Genomic DNA, 22,871 nt, shown 5'->3' with positions numbered 1-22,871 from the left:
GATAAAAACCAGTTTTTTAACCGGTTTTTTTCAAACCGGTTTTTTATCCGGTAAAAAAACCGGTCTAGGTTTTTTTCTCCAAACCGGTTAAAATAACCGGTTTTAAAAAAATCCGATCCGATTAAAAAAAAACCGGTTTTTCCCAAATCCGGTTTCGGATATTTTTTTCGTAAAATCGGATATTCGGATTTTTTGTGCCCCTCTAATTGTGAGGTTGATGAAAAAGGCCACTCGATTCACAATTGGAAAACCTTTATCACTTCTAACCTGCAGAACAAAGTAGAACCCCAATGTTCATATGCTTCTATGGTCTCAGATGGCACATGGTTTAATTAGAAGATGACCATTTCTTCATCAATCAGAGCAAGGTCAAATTAGAATGGGCTTTTGCAAACGTGGTCAATCAAGTTTTTGTCACAATTTTCAATTTTGCCTTGAGATTGTGCAAATAGAATGCTTGTTGTTGTGTAGAGTCCGTGTTTGTAATCTATGCGTTTGTGGATGGGGCAGAAAAAAAGGCTAAATAGTACTTTTGCGTTAGCCAGGAATCGATCCTGGGTCTATTGCTTAAAGACAATTATCTTAACCGTTGGATTAGAAAGAGTATAGGCTGAAGTCCAAATTTATATGTTTTATTCTCAAAATTATTTCTCGATAAACACTGTAAATAAATGTCGGACAATAGTGAACAAACGGGACTTAATCATATTATTATGTTAAAGTCACTAATAAATTTATTTATCGGTTGTGATGACTGATGGATTTCATTATATATAAAAAACGAAATAGTAGAATCATATTTGATTGAACATTCCTGCTGCTAATAAATGAATTATTTTTTAATATTTTATTGTCTCGTTTTTTGCTCTTCAAGAAGCTAGATTACATCTATTGAATGAGCACGGTTGTTGTTTTCATCTTCTTTGTGGCTTTTTTGCAGATGTTTTTACCATGTTCAGTGATGGACACATCCCCAGATTCCTTCTTGGATGGTAGAGATCATTTGGTATTTAGAGAATTGAGATACTTGAAAGAGATGGGTGGGTTGGATTTTGGTGAAGATGTCATTTTGGAACCCTGTAAGCTTTTACAGAGATTTCAGAGAGAAAATAAACAAGTGAATTTGGAATCTTCATCTGCTCTCAACTGTAGCCAACACCTGTTCCAATATAAAGCCTCAACTTGTATTGGTTAGTGAAAATAATTCTTTCATTTTTTTTGTTATTTGATTTTTTCCCATGCTCTGCTATTTATGATATATGTTTTCAAAAATTTTACTCGAAGGTGTTTGCTATCTATCGGTTGATCCACAATATTTGCTAACGGATAATATTTGTTTATTGGCAGGTTCCCGGTGTGCCGATTATGTATATCACTCTGACTCAGCACAAGTATTCGATAGAACGACTTCCCGAAGCAACCATTGGTGGAGGTAGGCTACATAATACTGTTGCCATTTCTTTTATAGGTTACTTATTTTTGGGATTTTTATTTTATTTGCAGCTCCAAGATTTTGACATTATAGTAGCAGTGATCTCCGAATTCTATTTTGATACGAGATGTCAAAGGCTTCAAGATAGTTGATCTTATGTTGCAAGCACCTACTCCCAGCGTTTTATTTATCTTTTCCCTTTTTATATTAACAAAGTGCAGGTCTTTGATAGTTGATCTTAATGGGTGATACTATGAGAGGTGTTCACCATTCTAACTTTTTTTAATGACAATTGTAGTCAAGTTTCTTACTAAGATAATCTGAGTTTTCTAATCTCCCCACATTCTTCATCGAGCTCTCAAACACTCATTTCAATCTTCAGTAAAACAGGCGTAATTATTCTCCTGTCTCGTGGTAATCCTTGGATTATTCTTACCCTTGGCCGGCATGCCCCAGTCCATGTTCCCTCTCCACTTGGCAGGACTATTCTTTGGCCGAAGCCACTTTGTTCGTTGCCAAAAATGCTACCATAATTATCTGTGCCGTCAGCCAACCTTACTTGTCTTTTCTCAACTATCGGTTGATCAGTATTACAAGACAAAAGCACCAAGAGCAAACAATGTTCATTTCTTCACCTCTATCAATCAGATCAAAGTCAAAGTATAATGGGTTTTCACAAATGTGATCAATCAAGTTTTTGTCACACTTTTCAATTTTTCCTTGAGATTACAGACAAATAGAATGCCTGTTGTTGTGTAAAGTCTGTTTTGTAATAGATTCGTAGATGGATGGGGCAGAAAAATGGGTAGTGATAGTGTTAAGTGGTTGTGTAAAAAATAACACGAAAGCATAACTTGCGTTTGCCGGGAGTCGAACCCGGATCTATTGCTTGAAGGCAATAACGAACTACAAACGCTGTTGCTTGGTTTCCAAATTAATAGAATATATTGTTAGAACTTGTTCTCGATAAACACTGCAGATAAATGTCGGGCAATCGTGAACAAACTGATCTTAATCACCCTTAGCATATTATTATATTAAAGTCATTAATAAATTATTTTTTGGTTTTGATACTGAAGGATTTTATTTTAAATTTATAGAAAAAATAGAATCAGATTCGATTGAACCAGTGATTCTCCATCCTGCTATTTATGATACGTATATTTCAAAAAATTTACTCGAAGGTGTTCGCTGATCTATTGGTCGATCTACAACAATTGCTAATGGTGACCATTGCAAATGCATTGAGAGAGACTGGTTGTGAAATTCATGTAAAATAAATAGCACTAAGCCCTGGAAACTTCATCATATGTGAGTTCAACTGTTTTCTTTTTTAGTTTTTATATTACAATTCTGGTCGTTACTAGATATCTACAGTGGTTAACTTAGTGCTTATTGATGTTTGGAGAGTAATAACAGTGACTATAACAAAACCTTAATGTGTTCTATTTTTTTCCTTGGAAGGTCTACTACCTTGAAGATGGTCCTCTGCACAATGTATGTGAAAACATTGGAGTTCCGGTCACCATTCTTAATCACGATAAGATTGGTGTCGATTGGCTCAAGTAAGTTGGTTTTTTTTTGTAATCTCAGTCGATTACACTTTCAGTATCTAATTATGCCATTTGATGTATCAATCTGCAGCTATGGTGGCATACTTGTTGGCTCTGTTTAGGCCAGGAGTGTTTTTCCAAAGGTAAGATATGTTCTATTTCATCTGCAAGAAAAACTTCCTCTTACCTAATTCATCTTATGTTTTCCCTCTTCCCTAATCCATTCTCTTCCAGTTTTCCCTGTAGATTCTTCTTAGTCTCGGTGAAGAAGACTGTTTTACTATAGCTACAAACAAACTGCAATTGTTTTTAAGTACATGTTTGAATTTTGGCTGCTGTTCAGATAAAATACTTGTTTTTAAAATTTTCATTTGGCTACACCTTTTATGTACTGCTTTCAGAAGTTTAAGAATGCTTCAGCGTATGCTGAAGACACAAATATTCTTTGTTTGATCTATGCTGGAGACACAAATATGCTTTGTTTGATCCTTTTACTATGATAATTTTACTTATTTCACCGGAAATGTTACTTGTCTGAGTCAATTCACATGAACGAGTTTACTTGTTATAGTTTTATGCAGGAACCTTTTAAATCTCTTCCACTTATATGGAACATGCATGAAAGAGCTCCTGCTGATCGTTAAAGACAATACGCTTCAGCAGGGCAGATTGAGCTTCTGAACGAATGGAAAAAAGTTTTCAATGGTGCTACCGTTGTTGTCTTCCCATACTATGCCTTAAGGACATAGTTTTCTAGCTTCTCTCAATCCATTCCACATGGGGAAGTAACCGACCTTCTGATAAATGGGCTCGTTCCTTGAGGAGCCATCATTTCCAGAAATTTTGATAGAAGCCATGTCCCATGGAGAACCAATTGTAGCACCAGATCTCACCAATATCAGGAAATATGTAAGCTTCTAATGCTCTTTATGCAAATTACCCATTTTGTGTTGACAATAACAATCAGGACGATAACAGGGTAAAAATATCTTTTCCCTAAGGAGAATATTAGTTTTCTGACGCATCATATTGCAAATGATATCGTAGGCAAAATTATCGCCATTGGCACTGAATGTTGGTTCAATAGGGAGAGGAACTGAAAACATGAATATTAGTGTTCTGCTGGAAAATGTTCTGAAGCTTCCATTAGAAGTTGCACCTCTTAAAGCTGTCATGGAACTTCCTATTTATGAAGTTGCGGAGACATCATTGTTAGGCACCGTCGAAAAGTGCGGGTATGGTAATGCTCTATACTTTTGGGCTCAAATGGTTACAGATCCAAGAAACAGCTTGGAGCAGGACTTCTGGTCATTTTGTGATGCTATCTATAAATGCTGGAAATTGCAAACAAGAGCTTTAAAGTTTATCAATAATTTCAAATGCAAATGCATGGAATTGTACAAATTACATAAATATATTTACTGTACTGGCATATTTGCTTGCCTCATTTACCATTCCATTGCAGATTTGCATTCTCTATACTCTTGAGAGGATGAAATTTGAATTTTTTGCCAGAAGATGGAGGCACGGGGTCTGTCATGCGGAGTTGGGCTGTTCCGACAAAGTCCTTTCTCGAGTTTGTTATGTTTTCATGGTAATATTTGTTGCACAATTAATGGTTGTCTGCATAAGCTGTTTAAACAATGCCAAATTTTTTAGCTGTCTCCTTTGCAGGATGTTTGTGAATGCATTAGATGCCCAAATGTATGACGAGCATCATCAAAGTATAAATTAAATGTGTTATTAAAATTAATCTCAAATCACTAGGCGAGGTTATGGCCGATTCTTAGCACCCAAAAAAACAATGGTTATGGCCATCAACAGGTGAGGTCTGGCAAGGTGTACTCGATCGAGAGAGAAACCTTCACAACCGACAGAAAGAGAAGGAAGCAAAAAAAAGTAAGGATAAACAAGAAAAGAGGCATAAACACCGTCAAAAGGCATTAGGAAAGTATGTGAATCCCCTTCCAGAAGAAGAAATGGAATAAATTCAATACTAGTAACATAAAAATAACTTCACATGGTAGTATTTTTTTTAATTAGCGTTAAGCTTCTGGTCATTGTATCTTCATTTCTGTCTCAAATTGTATGCTAATGTTATCTGGTGGAGATACAGAAAACCAAGGTAGAAAAGCTGGATTGGTATGAATAAGATTATATATTTATTTTTATAAAATAAAAGCAGAGCACAAATCAAGCTTGGTTGGTTGTCTAAAAAGCAAGGATTTTTCACCCTAAACACAGCAAACAAAAAGAAAATTTTGAGTTTCAGACCGAGAAAAATATCCCCTCTGCAAGAAACTAATCCACCTCAAGCCCTCAACCATGAGTATTGACAGCTTCCCACAACAAATTTTTCGGAGCCGGGTTGCTTAGGTCCCTCGCCTGCAGGGCCGCAGTTCTCAAAGTCCTTATCGTCGACACATTCGCATCCCAAAACGACAAGCTCCTGTAAGGCAAATTATGCTTCTTGCAAAGTTCCTTCACCACTGGAGAAACCTTCCTTAATTGGCATCGAGGCAACCTGGGGAACAAATGATGCTCCAACTGGAATTGCAAACCACCAAAGAACCAATCCATCCAGGAAGAGCAAGCAATGTCCAATGTCCCACTCGTTTGCTTCTCGAACCAGTCGTTTCCACTTGGAGGTCCAACATATACATTTGCAGAGAAATGATTCAAACAGAATTGGATATGTTGAATGGATGTAACAGCGAAGCTTGCGAGGACGAACATGATCCGTTCTGGCCAATTGGGTAGATAAGAAACCAAGAGAGGGAACCAAGTCCAAAACACAAGGATCCCCATTATGTTTAAAGCTCTATCCGGGACTTGCCGGCTTGGTGAAAACAATAGCAATAATGTTTGCAAATATAAGTTCACCCTCGCCACACACGTAACAGGGTAAAACGTCCAATGCTGATAACTGATGAGAAACCTTGCCAGCGGATCGAAATTCAACTTCCTTCCGTAAAAGCAAGACCATAAGGAATTGAAAAACGTCGAAGAGACTGCGAAAACCGGGATATGTTGAAGGTCGGGATCGTAATCGAGGCTGTTGCAGGCAATGTGGTGAGCATTGTGAGTCCATTTCCACCAGGCAATGCTGATTCCGGTCAAACAATTCCCGGTGATTATCTGAGCGAGCTTGTTGTAACCACGGCTAGCCATTACCTGATAATGACCGGAATCATGACCGACGTACGTACTTTGCATCCACAGCATACCCAAAACCATAGCCGAACCCAGATGAGCCCACACGCTTTCGCATATCAAAACGCCGTAAAGAACAACGACAAACATTATAGCTACGGATGCTAATGAACAAAACGCCACATGCCCTTTCTTTTCGAACATACCCGCTTTGGAAAACTCGGAGACGAGCCTTCTGTAATCCTTGGACACCTCCGAGACCTTGAAATCTTCGAGATAATACCCAGTGAAGAACTTATCGAGATATTGCCAAGCGGTTCCAGGGTGATAAGCTATGAACGCATCAGTAACATCCTGGCCAGCCAGATTCAGAAGCGGGATCTCACCGCCGGGATGTTCTTTAGCCCAATCGGATACATTGTAAACTTTACCCTGGATTGAGATCCACAAATCTCCAGGCTTGCTGTGTTGTTTCAGCTCGTCGGCGGTAATGTACATTCTGTCAGCCTCCATTGATCTTGAAAAAGAAACCCCAGAATGCAAATCAAAAATAAAAAGAAGGGATTAACAAAAGGTATCGAATTGTTTCGAACGAAACAGCCCCATTGACAGGGGATTCAGAATCGGTTTTTTTATCTAAACCCTCCTAACCCAATGCTTCAACCGATTCTGGTTTATAAAAACAAATTAATGGGGCAATTTATAGAGTCTTTTCTTTTCTTTTGACAGCGAAGGCCACGCTGTTGAGGGCTAAATACGATAAAGCATTTGAATCCTTAGTGATTTACAGTTTTACCATCATCAGAATTGTAACTAGTCCAGAATTTTGTTTTTCCAGGGACAAGATTTGTGGGCCATGTTGGTGTTATTGAACGGCTGTGATCCGCTTTGGTGATGTGAAGATATTTTGGGGAGCGGTGAGATGGAGTGCTTTGGGCCTCGCAGCTTTTTGAAGAAATTTACTGTCCTTTTCCCTGTCATTGTTGCACAATTGATAGACAATATTTCTTGTTTTCTTACAAACTTTTAAAAAAGCAAACAGAAAATAAGTACTATTATTATAATATTTTATCAGACTATATATATGTGTCTGGTCTAACTAGTAATTTATGTGGTTAACTTTTTATTATACATTATTTTTTGCTTAATATTTTACACATTTTGTTTTAATTTTTATATTTAAACATTTTTGCTAAATTATTTTTAAAAAAATAAATTAGTTGAAATATAAAAAAATAATAATCATATTTTAAAATTAAAATTAATTATTTTATCATTTCTTATCACATCATTAATAAATTTTTAAAAAATATCTTATCCTTATTTAAATGTTATTATCATCTTTTATTTTTATAGATTTTAATATATATTTTTATTATTTTATAACGTGACTGAAAATAATGAAAAGAGCATCAATATTTTAACAAAAATAAAATAAAGTGGTTATTCTATAATATTTTGATCATTTAAAAAAGTCAGAGATAAAAAATACACGATAAAAATTTAAAAAATTACTATTAAACTTATAAAGTTTGTGGCATATTGTGTTTTATAATTAACTACTGATATCTAATTTATCTATTGATTAATCTAAATCGAATTTTATGGAGACTTATTATAAGGGTGACTTTCTAAACTAATTTATTAGAATTAAAATCTCTAGTCTTAAGAAATTTAGCGTCTTATCCTAAATTACCAACATATTAGTTTATGTTATATTATTTATTAGTTGGTTTTGGTAAACATGTAAGGTGAAAGCAAAGTAAAGAAGCATAGTAGCTTTAAAAAAAGTTTATTTTTTTGTTTGTTTTGGAGAAAAAAAAAAGAAACGAGGCGCGTCAGTAGGGTGTCGGGGCAGCAGATTACGGTAAGGGAGGGAAGGCGGGAGATGAGAGGCTTAGAAACTAGAAAGATGTGGTAGTGCCTCCGACTACACGTAACTACTAATTTTGGTTTAGATCAAAGGGAAAGGAATAGTGGTGAACCGACAGTGTTGTCATTTTGGTTTTTAACAAGGGTAAAACGTGAGGATCTTACATTATTAGTCAGAGTCGGGTCATAGCAATCTTGATAACCGCGCGCTCTGAAGATGGACCACTCCTGCTCTACCCCTAAACCACTCCCACTCCACAACCACTCTCAATCCCATCGCCTTTAACCAACACACCGTTTTTGTAATGGCGCAATAACCTCCGCTACATGTGGCTGCTCAATAACATGCATAAAACCAATGAACCCCTTCACCAATGATCCATTACCATTGCGCAGGATTTGCACTTAAGCCCCCCCGCATGGGGTTTATCCCAACCATTTAAACTCACATTACCAGGTACCGGATCCTGCTGTACACGCTCAAGAGTCCTACTAACTGAACTATCCTATCAACCTCCTGCGAACATGGTACATTTCAAGAGTAGATGCTCCAAATAATCACTCGCAACCTTCAATTTTCTTCTGAAATTGTTATGCTTCGAGAGGCAGAGTGAAACAAATTCAGAGAGAACATTAATATTTTATCTAAAGTCCAGGGGTTAAAATAAAAATTAATACACACAAGTATAATGTCATGCTTATTGGAGCTGATATGGCTATGTACATATTTAATTTTAGTACGTTTTCATGGGTTTTTATGTTATATTCGTTATGTGCATACAAATTTCATTAGTTTGTTAGTGACTGCTACTTACTTGATTGTGTCCTTATATTTTGTAGTGTTTGGGAGGCAGAGAATAATTTTCATTAAAAGAATATGCATAAGCTCTTTTCTCTGTTCTTCTTTCACCTTTGAGTTCTATTGTCATATATTCTTAATCTGTTTAGCGTTGACAGAGCTTTACTGAGTTGAGCAAAATAAGCAATGAACTGAATGACAACATAAAAGATATAAGACATCCAAAAGGAGTTGAATAGACTGGAGGATATGAAAGATTGATTGCCACATCGGAGAAGGAAAATGCTCATTTTAAGGTTGGCACTTGCCTTGTTAAATTTGTTGCCATTGTTTTTGTCAATGAAAAATACATTGATCTTTGATATTAAAATCCTTAATTCACTTCCTCTTAATTCCTCTTATAGATGGAGAGGAATGAATTAGAGGCTGCTCTGAAAAGTAGCAAGAAATCTTCAACTGACAATAATGATCCCATTCCTTCCGAAACTCTGGTAAATATCGAGCTTGATATGCATGGGATATATGCTGTGCAAGTTCTTTCTTTCATTTCTTCCTTCCTCGCCTTCTTTCTTTCTTTTGCATGCACCCACATGTTGCAGTGGCAGAATTTGATCCATGTAGAAATTTGGTATTGTTGCTATTTTTGTGCCATTTTACCGGAGTATTGGAGGAAGGTAGATTCAACTGAAAGTTTTCCCGGAAAGAAAGAGATGGAACTGTCGCTGCAGAAATTGGAAAAAGATTTGAAAGAAACACGCCGTGAAAAGGACAAAGCTTTTCAAGAATCGACTCGACTTAAGCAGCATTTGTTAGAAAAGGTTGCAGGTCCCTGAACTTTATGGAACTTGTGGTGGAAATTTAACCTTATACATCTACAAGTTGCTTATGTATGACCTTTACCAAAGTGTATATCATAGAGCTAGCATATTCATTGCTTAATCTTGTTCCTCATGACTGGTTGATATTACCATACTTCATTCCCCCATCCTCGTTGGGAGAAAAGTGGAAGAAGAAAAGAAGAATTCTTGACATCTGATTCTTGTAAGTTAAATGTTCTAGTCTTGATTTTGGACATCTGATTCTTGTATGTTAAAGATTCTAGTTTTGATTTTTTAACTTCTTTCTTGATGTTATATTTTGTGATAGTTTTAGTTGAATAAGGGTATGGCTGCTTGCTATTATAAGAAAATACAAAAAAAAGAAAAGAATTACCAGCGTGGTTGTCTAACATTCCATCTTTCTTTAGGATCGACTTCTACTTTCTATTCCATGTTCTAAAGTTTATGAGGATCATGTATCGTATACGTAGTTTCTTACAATTTCTGCAGTCAAAATTGAGGATCGATTCTTTTGATGCAATATTTTCTAGGAATCTGAGGTATCAGAAAAAAAATGGATGAAGATGGCAAAATTATAGAAGAACTTCGTGAAAGCAATGAATATCAAAGAGCTCAAATTGCACATTTGGAGGAAGTAAAGCTGATGAACAACACTGAAATTCAGAAGTCAAAGGAAATTATTGATGATCTGAATAAGGAACTTACTAACTGTAATAGAACCATAGTTGCAAAAAATGTTAAGCTACTGAATCTCGAAACTGCCCTTGGCCGGTACTATGCTGAAATTGAAGCAAAGGTAAGAAATATCCTTGGTATTGTGAGTGCATAAACTTTCTCAAAATCTGTGGGTGAATGGATAGAACTCTGATCTTAATGCCCCAATTATTCTGTTACAGGAGCATTTGGATCGAGATTTGGCTCTGGCAAGATAAAAATCAGCTAGACTGACAGGTCTTCTGAAAGTATTGTCTGCCCTCCTTTTCTTGTTAATTACTTCTCTACATAAATGGATTCAGTAAAAAATGGGGTTACATATTTTTGCCTGTTTGATGGCATGGCATCTTCTTATTCTGTATTCAAATGTCAAAAGCCAAATGTGTTGATGTCAGAAAGCTCTTCCCTACTTTTCCTTTCTGGTTACCTATGCCTTCTCCAGGATGCAGATGAACGTGCAGAATTCTCAAAGAAGGAAAAGGAAGAAATTCTAGCGAAGCTTTCACAAACTGAAAGAATGATAGCAGAAGGTAAAACCAGAGTAAACAAGCTTCAGGAAGATAATGGAAAACTAAGGCGTGCTCTTGAGCAGAGCATGACAAGGCTTAACAGAATGTGGACTCTGATTATCTTGTTGACAGGTTAGACATTCTACTATAAAACCTGCTTAACTATAAATATAGCTGTTAACTGATACTAACTAATTTCACTACTTAATATCATTGGTTTATCATATTATCTTATATACATATATAATTTGTGTCACTGAATGATTGGACCGTAACTTTTTTCCCTCTATTTTTTGAGTTTGAAACTGCTATTTTCTCTAAATAATTAATTGTTTTTGGAGGCGTATTGTGATCAAACTACTCGTGACCTACTTCCAGAGAAACCACAGCAAAGAGGTATAATGGTTCAAGTTTTGTAAAAGAACTAGAAAACCAAATTTCCCTGCTCAAAATCCTTGGTTCTAATGCTGGAAAATAATTGCTCGCGGGTTAAAATAGATTCCTTCTCCTGCTCTGATATGAATTCTAGGTTCTGGATCTTATGGTTCGGATGCTGGGGTTCTCAGATGAAGACAAGCAAAGGATAGGTGTTGCTCAACATGGTGCTGGAAAAGTTGTTGTTCGGGGTGTTTTGGGTCTACCTGGAGGTTTGCTTGGTGGCATTTTGGGCGGAAGTTCGGCTAATGTACCTGCAAATATAGCCCCTGATAACAAGGTTTTTTTCTTTGGCACTTAGTTAGAACTGATTGATTTCTTTGAACAAATAATCTTTTCTATTTAGCTGTTTCGATCATTAGTGAAAGTGGTTGAAATTTGGTTTCGCCCTGCACGTATTAATATGATCACGCTCCAAGTTAAGAGCACTGTGACCTAATATGTCAACCAGTGGTTCCCTGAAAACCCATTGCAATTTCCACGATCCATGACACATGAAAATCACCATTGTATTCAAAGTCATCCATGATTATGATTAATATACTTGGAAAATCCAAGAGTTTCAACCATCTTTTTCTCCTCAGTCTATTGCAGATCTGTGGGTTGATTTTCTGCTCAAGGAAGCCGAAGAAAGAGAAGTGAGGGGATCGGCAGAAGATGCTAGTAGATCCAGCTTAAGACCTTAATGAAAGAATTCCCAATGCTGCGGGGCCTAGTTCATCTGTATCCGACCAAACAACTGCTGGTTCTGATTTCTCGAGGACTGATTTTCGGCAACCTGAACACTCGGATTTAGAATTCTCAACCTTTCCCCTCACATCATCACAGAGAGTACTAGCCGTCTATCAATACTATTACCAAGACACTAGAGTTTGTCAGATGATGTAATTATTTTTTGTCGATAATATGTAGCCATGCATGATAAAATTCACTTGCATCAATTCTTTCATATACCTTTATTATAAAATAAAATCATATACTTGAAATGGGAAGATATTCTTCCATTATTCAGTATTTCATGCATGTTCATAAAGGCCAAATTTATTTGAAAATGGATCTTTGCGACGGCCTGACGGGTAATTCGGTTGGTTAAAAAGAACACAAACATGGCTGCAAATTATTCATTTCAAAATTTGAGTTAGCACCCTAAACTAAATTCGTGTTTTGCAAATAAAGCTCCCGACAATTAGGCAATTTTACTTAAAAATCACCCTAAAAATCAAATATCCTCAATCTAACACCCATTCCCCATTATTTTCCAAACCAACACCCTTTCTCACAGTGTGGACCGAAGGCGAGTTACCGGGGGTGCGCCTTCACGGGATTTGCCGATGTGAAGGGAAGGTACGTTTCAGGAGGCGCCTTCCGGGGGATTCAACTGATGTGGCACCACGGTAGAAAGCACGTTACAGGGATGTGCCTTCCAAAGGCGTGTTTGGGGGCACACGCTTTTGCTCTGGTTCAAAGTGGTTTTATACATTTTAGGGTTTAGGGTTGACATATGGTTTAGGGGTTTTAGGGGTTTAAGGTTAGTGGTTTTTGGTTTGATTTTCTTTTAGGGTTTTTGAAATTCATAGGATCAAGGGTCTTTTAATGTTTTTTAGGTTGGAGTGATTTAAGGTTTTTTTATGTTAAAGTGGTTTAGGGTCTTTTAGGTGAGAGTGGTTTAGGGTCTTTTAGGTTACTATGGTTTAGGGTTTTTAGGTTAAAGTGGTTTTGGGGTTTAGGATAAAGTGGTTTTGGGTTTAAGGTTAAATTAAAATGAAAATGTTAATCACATGAAGAAAAAGGTAACTGCAATTTTTTTTAGAAAATACACATACATTGAAAAATATTAGAAAATACAATTACATTGAAATATTAGAAACAAGCACATACATTGAAATATTAGAAAAACACATACATTAAAATAGTAGAAAAACACGTACAATATTGAAATATTAGAAAAGCACAAGTATAGAAAATACAATTACATAAGTAAGGGTTAAATGTTAAGTGATGATAAAAGATCTGGACAATTTTTCCTATTGTGGCCTAGGTTTCTGCAATGACCACATCTTTTATGTTCTCTTGAGCTCTCCCGAATATCTATATCACAATGAATTCAAGTGAGTTTTGGACGACCTAAGTCCCTCAATAGTAACAGATCTGATACAATTGCAAGCCAAGTTTAAATCTCATCTGGGTCTTTTTCGTTACCTATGGGGGGAGACTCAAATTTATATATCTTGAATACTTGTGAAAGTTGGTATACGGGATCAACATAACTTTTGTAGTCCAAATGAGAATGTGAGCAAGCTGCTATCACATGAGAGCATGGATATTTGAGTGCTTGAAAGAAACCATAATCTGAAAGAGTTAGCTTCAATCCCTTGAAAAGGATGTGACATTTCTGTAACATGAAATAATTCACGAGTGTGAGAAATATTTGTTACCAACATCCTATTTGATACTATAACTTTTTTCTATAAATCTGCTACTGCTCTTGGGTGATAAATATGATCGTTCTGCATTCAAGTAAGAGCTTGTCCCTGAGCTTTGCAAATAGTTGACCCAAATAAAAATAAGTCATTTTGACCAATGCCTTGACTGGTAAATGATGTGCCCCCTTTAAGGTTGAATTCATAGTTTCAACCAAGTTGGTTTTCATTTTACCATATCGATACCCTCTGTCATAAGCATTTTTCCACATTTCTTTGTTGATGTCTATAATGTGCTCGCACTCTTTCTTGTTTAGCCAAACATTTATTGTAGCATAGACTCAAACCTTTGAGGTAAGAGTTCGTAACCTAAGCCATAAGACATATGCAATAGTTAGTGTGAAGTAGAAATAAATAAAATGAAAATGAATGAAAAACAAAATTGAAAAAAGTTAACATACCCATCCGCACGACTAATTGACTTTTATCATTCTTCTTGTATTTTATGTAGTAGTTTGCAGTAATATGCCAGACACAATAATGATGTTGAACATGTGGGGGTTTCCATATTGGACCCAAAGAGTTCATTGCTGCTTTGATCCCAACTTCTTGGTCTGAAATGATGCATATGTGTTCCATTGTGACAACATGTAAACGTAAATTTTTAGGATAAAAGCCCAAGATTAAGTGTTTTTTCCTTTAACGAGGACAAACACAACAAGAAGAATATTGTGGTTACCATCTTGGATAACAACCAATAATAAAACTTGCTTGTATTTTCCATACAAGTGCCATCAATTTGGACAACTAGTTTGCAATATTTCATCGCATTAATACACTGAAGGTAACTCCAAAAAACACGATAGAATTGGCATCGATCTCGAACCACCAGATCATTCTCGTAATGATGTTAAATTTCGAACTCAACTATTGTCCCATGATTCAGTCTTTGTATAACTTTAAACCAACTGGGTAGCTTGCTGTAAGAGGAATCTCACTCGCCATGAAACTTGACAATGGAATGACAAACTATTGTCAATGGGGAACTGTTCACGTAAACATCTATTATGTTTGATGGGACGAGAAACTATGGCATGGCAGAGATTATTTGACAATGGTGAAAGCACTTTTTGTATGACGCGCCTTCCCTTTTCCCTAGAGATTTTCTGTATTTTTAAGTTAATAATAACCATAAATGATGTTCCCCGTCGGGGAATTATTCACGTCAACACCTATTATGTTTGATAGAACGAGACATTATGTCATGGCAGAGATTAACTGACAAAGGTATAAGCGCTTCTAGGATATGTCTTCCCTTTTCGTCAAAGATTCTCTACATTTTTTAGTTAATAATAACCTTAAATGATGTTCCCCGTCGGGGAACTATTCATGTCAAAATATATTATGTTTGTGGTCCTAATCTTCTCTTTTCGCCAGAGTTTCTCTTATCACATCGCCTCAAAATAAAAACGGTAAAATAATAATATACAATTTGAGATAATTTGGCCAGAAGAGTTTCCACACACACACACACACACACACACACACACACACACACACACACACACACACACACACACACACACACACACACACACACACACATATATATATATATATAAGATTATGTTTCTGGTCTTAACTTTCTAAAGTCCTCATTGTGTTTCTGGTTCTAACTTTCAAAATTCTCATTTTGTTTGTGGTCATCACTTCCCAACTTTTCATTAAGTTTATTTGGACCAAAACTAATATCAGTATGTCATCCAATATATGCTTATCTGATCTCCCAAATGACATATTGTCTGAGATTTTACGATGCGCTGTCGGGAATGATATTGACGATTTCTTATATATTCGCTTAACTTGGTGGGATTTTTGTTTGGCTAAAAAGTCCAACTTAGTTTTTGCAAAATCTAAATTGTATTCGTACCCATTAAAACCTTTGGATCGTTCGCAACACTTGTTTTTACAAAAAGCTTTTATTTTAAAAAAATTCTCATGCACTTTATAGAGAAGGTATATTTGAGTGTTCTACGAAATATTATGTGAATGTTCACGTTGGTTGTAAGATTTTGAAAGAAGCATCTACGATGGGTACAACAGAGGCAACATATGTATTGGGAATACAATTGCTTCATTTAGAGGGGAGGTTTCGAGAATGATATAAGATGTTAGAGAATCTTCTTCCAATGCATGATATGCAGAACCAAGAAGCATTGGAATATTATCGAAAAATCACTTTAACGATGATTAGCAAAATTCCCTCAATTGCAACCATCATTAAGGATGAGACACATATATGCAAATGTTTTGCAATTGTTAAGGGTTGTTTTTTTTTTTGGAAAAATGAAAGTAATATGATAATTGATTTTGTTAATCGTATGATTAGAAGAAATGTAATTTAAGTTTCTATTGTAATGTCAATTTCAATGTACATTTTAATTTGAATATAAATTTTAATTAGGAGCAATGTATTTTAATGTTCCTGATAATGCTTCTAAAGTAAGGTAATGTATTGTAATATCATATAATTAACATTTAACAAACACAAATACACTTATTTCAAAATAAAAAAAAATTAAACATTTAACAACCATAAAGACAAATTAAAAATAAAAAAATCATTAAATATTTAACAAATATAAACAAATATTAAAAACATTACATAAAAATATTAACGTTCAAATGGATCAAGAGTTCCACAGGGCGGTGGTTGTCTATTTCACTGAGGATTTCTTCGTAAAACTTCATGTTGACTCTCCCCATCTTCACTATCATCATCATCATCGATATTTTCTTGATTTGACACAGATGACGATGAAGGCCCTCTGTAAAATAACGACCCCGGAGGAGTATTATTAACTATCCCACTACTCAAAGAAAATTGTGAAAATTGCGAAAACATTGACATCGATGTCTACGATCCATACGGAGGTGGAGGTGTTTGTGAATGAGGATCACCACCCGCCAAATAAGAAACATATGAACCATATGTTGGATCAGTAAGCATAGCCATATAAAATCCTCCATGGGGTGTCATAAAATCATGCGGGCTTGGCATGTATCCCTGTGGTAGTGGCATATGAACTGTTGGGTTGGGCATGTACCCCTGCGACAGTGGCATATGAACTAGTGGTTGGGCATATACCCATGTAGGCTCATAATCAGTGGAGATAATGTATGTTGTGATTGTTCTGGTGGTGCTATTGATGCCAAACCGAAAACGTATGCTCTCCATCCATGAGTTAAGGGATAGTGAGATTGTCACAATGGACGTCTATCTCAACATCGATAAATTCTCACCCCTCGTGCTTCCTCAAGAATGAAGAATGACTTTCCGTTTTCATTAAACCACTCCACATAGTCATTTGAAAACCATATAACTATTTTTAACGTAAAACTATCGATGGAGCAAGTGTTGATACCTGTTCTCCCAAATCGCAATCCAGTCTCTATGCTTCATCACCAGTGGACCTCTTATTTTCATCGTATGTCTATGTTATGCATATTGTCCAAATTCATAGATGCTCCAGGAATATATTGACAAAACTGATGGAGCACACGATCAATTGGATGTAACTCGACAATTACATAACATATAAGAGGCGCAACTAACATCCATATATCTAATGGCCCAATCAAGTGAGGTAAGTTACATGCCTTTATTTCATCACTCACATATAGTATCCATTGAAACTAAAACATAAATATATATTTCTTTTCAAAATAATATTCTCATTATATAAAGCAAATTAAATAAAATTATTCAAATTTAAAGACGTTTCTCTAACCCAGTTTTTTTATCACTAAGTAAATGAATATCTTCTAGTTCACTACGGATATCTCTGTGATTCTTTCTTTTTACCGAACATCTATTTAATATAATATAAATATTATTTCATTATTTACTTAAAAATATTTAAATCAAAATTTAATATTGAAATTACCTTAATAATAGCGGGAATACATATGACTCACTCACGATCGGGCATAAAAAAGGCATGCGAAACTACGCCAATGATTGGAGAAGCAGGAGACAATCACCGATAGTAGTTTTACTATAATTTGTTGCACAACACATTTCTCTAAAGAGAAAAGCTAAAAGTGCGGAGCCCTAAATTTATTTGTTTGTTTCTTCAAAATCAATAAGGTGACGTAATCACATACAATGCACTTGGTTGCCAGATTTGTTGGACATTAATATTCCTCCAATTATTTGTAGTATATATGCCCGATCACATACTTTTACTTCATCCTCATAAGCATTTTCATTTAAATATTCAAAATTGGCTTTTAGCCATGATAATGATATCTGACCACCATTGAACTCTACCAGAGAAACTCCAAGATATTCCATGCATAATGAATGTCAATCACCATTGGCCACACCACACATACTATTTCTATCAACAGGGAGCCCGAAATGCATTGACATAACCTCCAGTGTAATGGTGCACTCTCTGCGTGGAAGACGGAATGTGCGTCTCCGATCTCCACCTCTCAATTATTGTGGAAATTAGGGTGGGTTCGAGTTTGCAATCTCCAACTACTTTCGCAATATAACCAATGCCGACATCAGACAAGTACGACCAAATACATCTTGGTGTCGTCATCTTCGTATTTCGAATAAATGGTTCCAATATACGATCATTTTCCTAATTAATAAACTTTCAACGAATTTAAATTTAAAATAATATAAAATAAATTTCAATTAATAAAATATTAAACATTTACATATATAAATATATGAATAAAAAATTATCATATCGCCAAAATGTATTGATAAATGGTTAGTATTCAATTGCAACTAATTAATAAAATATTTTTAATAAAATATAATATTATTTATAATAAAATATTTAATAAAAAACACTTGAAAATATTTTTATAATAAAATATACTAATTAATAAAAAAAATATTTACCTAATAATAAAAGAGAATTAGCTCAGATAAGATATATATTTGAGTTATATTAGAGAGAAAGAAGAAATTTTGGTGTGAGGATGAAAGGGGTGAAAGGGATTTATATAGGGGAGGGGAGGGTAGGGTGTTTGGGCGGGAAATCAAGCGGATATTCGGGCGGGAGTGTTGGGCGAGAAGGAAAGGTATGCCCCCGGAAACGCGCTTTTTGACTTGGCATCGTTTCCCCACGAAGGCGCGCTCCCTGAAACGTGCTTTTACCCCATGTCGCCAGCTAAGCAGAAACCTTGGACGGCACGTCCCCTAGAATGCGAATTACCCACCATGGCGCCCAGTCAAAAAAAACCTCGTGAAGACACGAGCCCGATAACGCATCTTCGTTCCACATTGTAAGAAATGATGTTAGTTTGAAAAATAATGGAGAATGAGTGATAGATTGGAGATATTTGATTTTTAGGGTGATAACTTTGGCTACGGGTGTCGGAATTGTGCATAAGACCCCAATTCAAAAAGCCCTTTTCAACGCGCACGCTGTTCACATTGAACAAGGCTCCATGTGACATTTTTTTCGACCTCAAATTCTGTCGTTTTCCCCTCCGAATCACTAATTTTTTTTCTATTTATGGTAATATTTCGCTTGTCAGTTAGGAAGTCAATTTAAATCCGATATGGGCCGAATTTTTTGCAGATTGTTTATTTTATTTCGAATTTCAATTTAGAGTGATTTTTCGAGATTTTTCTATTTTTGGTAAAATTCAGATAAACATGATTTTTAGCTATAACAGTCCGGCTTGTAGACTGATTTTTGCATTGTTTAATTTTATAATATTTCGTTAAACCCTAAAGACTTGTTTTCTCTGGTTTTGGATGAATTTTCTCTTGTGAATCATCTGTTGGAACCAGCTATAGGATAATCGATATCCTGTCCGACGTCACTTCTTGTTTCCCCCAAGAGTTATCTACTCCTTCTATCGGTAAAAAAATGAAATACTGACACGACTTCCGACAACCAACTGAAAGTGACCTCGGAAACGGCGAGTTCTGACAAAGGAGACAAGACTCGTTGAGTTTCAACCAAGCATCGATGTAAAAGACATGGAAATAATTTATATACTCGGACATTATCCCCGCATCTCTGAATCCTTGTACTCACACAAGAAAATCAAGGACGTTATATTCAAGTTATTAGATTTCATGGCAGCCGACTCTAATATTGATATGGGACTTTGGATAAGAATTTAAAATGGCCTTATCGAGTCCGACAATAATGCTTTCATTGTCTTCACTTTTGGTGAAGAAAATGAATCTCAGGACTATGATTCCATCGAAGTTGGCAACGGTAGCATTAGGATTAGAAGAGAAAGCGTGAGTTGAAACAGAGGAATAGAAATAAGAACAACTAATAGAGTCGATTCTTTTGATACCATTTAAGTAAAATTTTAAGTTTTTTTGTATTTAGAAAATCTCTTTCGAGAGACTTACTCATTTAAATATAAATAGTTTAATATCACTTAAGAAAAATTTTAAATTCGAATATTTATGTATGTAAAAAATACATATTAAAAGATTTACTCATCAAAATTAAGTGTGCAATATGAAGCGATCCAAATTAGTTAAGACGAAATTTTGAAATCGAAAGAAAAAAACAATTAATAACATATTCACATATACTTATAATTTTCATGTGGGCATTTGTATTATTAATATAAAACTTTACACAAATAAAATTTTAAAATAAATATTACCTATAAAATAAACTATTAATATAAAAAAATTAAATTTTAAACTGAATATGTATCCACCACCTAATTTAAAATTTTTAAAGTGAACGTGAACATGTGTCCAATTCAAATTTTAAAGTGAAATTTCTGTTGGTTTTTTGGAAAAATCCCACATTGGTTGTGTATAAGGAGGAGGGAAAATTCTTTTGTTATAAATAGAGCCCTCTTCCTCATTAGTTTAGCATCCCACAAATATAAGATTTCTTCACTATTAAAGGCTATTTGTACTCTTTCTCTCTTTGTAATATTTCCTCTATTAGTGAAATATTATTTTAGTAGTGTTCGAGGAGTTAAACATAATTTTGGCCTAACCTCATTAAATTTTGGTGTTCTCTTTATGTCTATTTAATAGCTATTGTCGGATATAGTTATTGTTAATTATTGTCCTATTAAAATTACTTTTCTTGGTAGTTTTGTCTAAGGAAAGTGGATTTTAAGAGGGACCATTGTGACTCCTCCTCTTTCATGGGAATCTACCTTGGGGTGATTTTTAGTACACTCGTTTTCACACTAATCACCTAGATAATATTTTTAAGGTGAATTTGTTATTATTGGAGGAAATTAACCTGAATTCCACAACAATTGGTATCAGAGCTCTTGGTTTATTTTAGTATGCTCTGTGGTTGCGGCTTAGGTTGATCTTTCATATCAGGAAAAAATTTTCTTGGGGTAATTGACATTCCGTATTGACAGCTATTAAATAGAATTTGTAGCAGAAATGGTAGACGACACAAAAACATCCGCAAGAAATGCTGTGACAAATGTTATATTTGCAATGTAGATTTTTTATGGCACCGGTCATTTCGGCATATGGCAAAGTGAGGTTCTAGATGCCCTATTTTAACAGGGTCTAGACATTGCTATTGAAGGAGAGAAACCAGATGATGTTGAGGAGAAAGAATGGAAGATGATCAATAGATTGACATGTGGTACTATTCGATCGTATCTTTCTAGAGAGCATAAGTATGCATTTTCTAGGGAAACTTCTGCAAGTAAATTGTGGAAGGCACTGGAGGAGAAATTTTTGAAGAAAAGCGGTCAGAACAAGCTCTACATGAAAAAGAGATTGTTCCGCTTCAACTATGTACCAGGTACCACTATGAATGATCACATTACTAGCTTTAATCAGCTGGTGATTGATCTGATGAATATGGACGTGACTTTTGAAGACGAAGATCTGGCTCTGATGTTTATGGGATCACTTCCTGATGAGTTTGAGTATCTTGAAACTACTCTACTTCATGGGAAGGTTGATGTGTCTCTCAGTGAAGTAAATGATGCCTTGTATAGTTATGAATTGAGAAAGAAAGACAAACAAGAAAATACAAGTGTCGAAGCAGAAGCTCTTGTTGTTAGAGGCCGTTCGAAGAGTCAGAATAAAGGAATAAGAGGGAGATCGAAGTCAAAGTCCAGATTGAGCAAAGATGAATGTGCCTTTTGTCGAGAAAAAGGGCACTGTAAGAAAGAATGTCCCAGGCTTAAGAATAAAGGCAAACCTGAAAGGGGAAAGGCTGTCTCAGAATCAAATGTGGTCGAGTATGATGATACAGATTCAAATTTCGCATTCGCTGCTACACCATCAACCAGCTGTTCCAGTTCATGGCTGTTAGATTCAGCTTGTAGCCACCATATGACCCCCAATAGAGAATAGTTCTTTGATTTTAAAGAACTAAAAGGTGGAATTATCTACACAACAAATAATTCCCCTCTTGACATACTTGGGATTGGTTAAATTCGCTTGAGGAATCAGGATGAATCAATCAGAACCTTAACAGGTGTCCATTATGTACAAGATTTAATGAGAAATCTCATCTCTGTGGGAACCTTAGAGTCAAAAGGTTTAGAAGTGAGGGAAAAAGATGGGATTATGAGGATTATCTATGGTGCACTGGTGGTAATGAAGAGAATCCGGAAAAGAAACAATGTGTATTACTTTCTGGGTAGTACAATTGTTGGGACAGTAGCAATGGCAGCTTCTACTGATGAACAGGAGTCAGAAGCAACCAGGTTATGGCATATGCGCTTGGGGCATGTTGGTGAAAAATCCTTGAAATTGCTGATAGATCAAGGATTATTGAAGGGTTCTCATGCTTGCAAATTATCTTTTGTGAGCATTGCATCAAAGGGAAGAAGACGAGGGTGAAATTTGGAACAACAATCCATGATACTAAAGGTATTTTGGATTATGTTCATTTAGATGTATGGGGGGCCTTCCAAGATAACTTCATTGGGAGGAACACACTATTATGTCACATTTGTTGATGATTTTCCTGGAGAGTTTGGGTGTATACAATGAAGACAAAGGATGAGGTGCTAGGATTTTTCCTTAAATGGAAAAAGATGGTGGAGACTCAAACAGGCAGAAGAATCAAACGTCTTCGTACAGACAATGGTGGAGAGTACAAAAATGATCCATTTCTGAAAGTCTGTGAAGAAGAATGTA

General features: G+C 35.6%; 1 protein-coding gene and 2 pseudogenes across 3 annotated transcripts; 2 read left to right on the top strand and 1 right to left on the bottom strand.

Moving 5' to 3' along the window:
- The first annotated feature begins 2,216 nt into the window (after nt 1-2,216).
- LOC120136308 lies at nt 2,217-3,859 on the top strand (annotated as a pseudogene).
- Nucleotides 3,860-5,142: 1,283 nt separating this feature from the next.
- LOC120136330 (delta(8)-fatty-acid desaturase 2-like) lies at nt 5,143-6,786 on the bottom strand. 3 transcript variants are annotated; one of them, XM_039152393.1, is made up of 2 exons: nt 6,108-6,782; nt 5,146-5,939 (listed from the first exon to the last, which is right to left on the bottom strand). In XM_039152393.1, exons 1-2 carry the CDS (start codon nt 6,649-6,651, stop codon nt 5,305-5,307), a joined length of 1,179 nt encoding a protein of 392 aa, XP_039008324.1. In that variant the 5' UTR covers nt 6,652-6,782; the 3' UTR covers nt 5,146-5,304. The 3 variants fall into 3 exon arrangements, with proteins under 3 accessions (XP_039008322.1, XP_039008324.1, XP_039008323.1); XM_039152392.1 differs by having other exon boundaries at nt 5,146-5,944; nt 6,113-6,782; XM_039152391.1 differs by having other exon boundaries at nt 5,143-6,786.
- Nucleotides 6,787-8,704: 1,918 nt separating this feature from the next.
- LOC120136307 lies at nt 8,705-12,175 on the top strand (annotated as a pseudogene).
- The last annotated feature ends 10,696 nt before the right edge of the window (nt 12,176-22,871 follow it).

Source organism: Hibiscus syriacus, unplaced genomic scaffold (genome assembly GCF_006381635.1).
Source record: "Hibiscus syriacus cultivar Baekdansim isolate YM2019G1 unplaced genomic scaffold, ASM638163v2 tig00110622_pilon, whole genome shotgun sequence".
NCBI lineage: Eukaryota > Viridiplantae > Streptophyta > Magnoliopsida > Malvales > Malvaceae > Hibiscus > Hibiscus syriacus.
This window is presented reverse-complemented; position numbering and strand designations above follow the sequence as displayed.

Bases quoted from the DNA above. Each gene is read 5' to 3' on its own strand.
- LOC120136330 (XM_039152391.1), bottom strand. From the start codon at position 6,651: ATGGAGGCTGACAGAATGTACATTACCGCCGACGAGCTGAAACAACAC.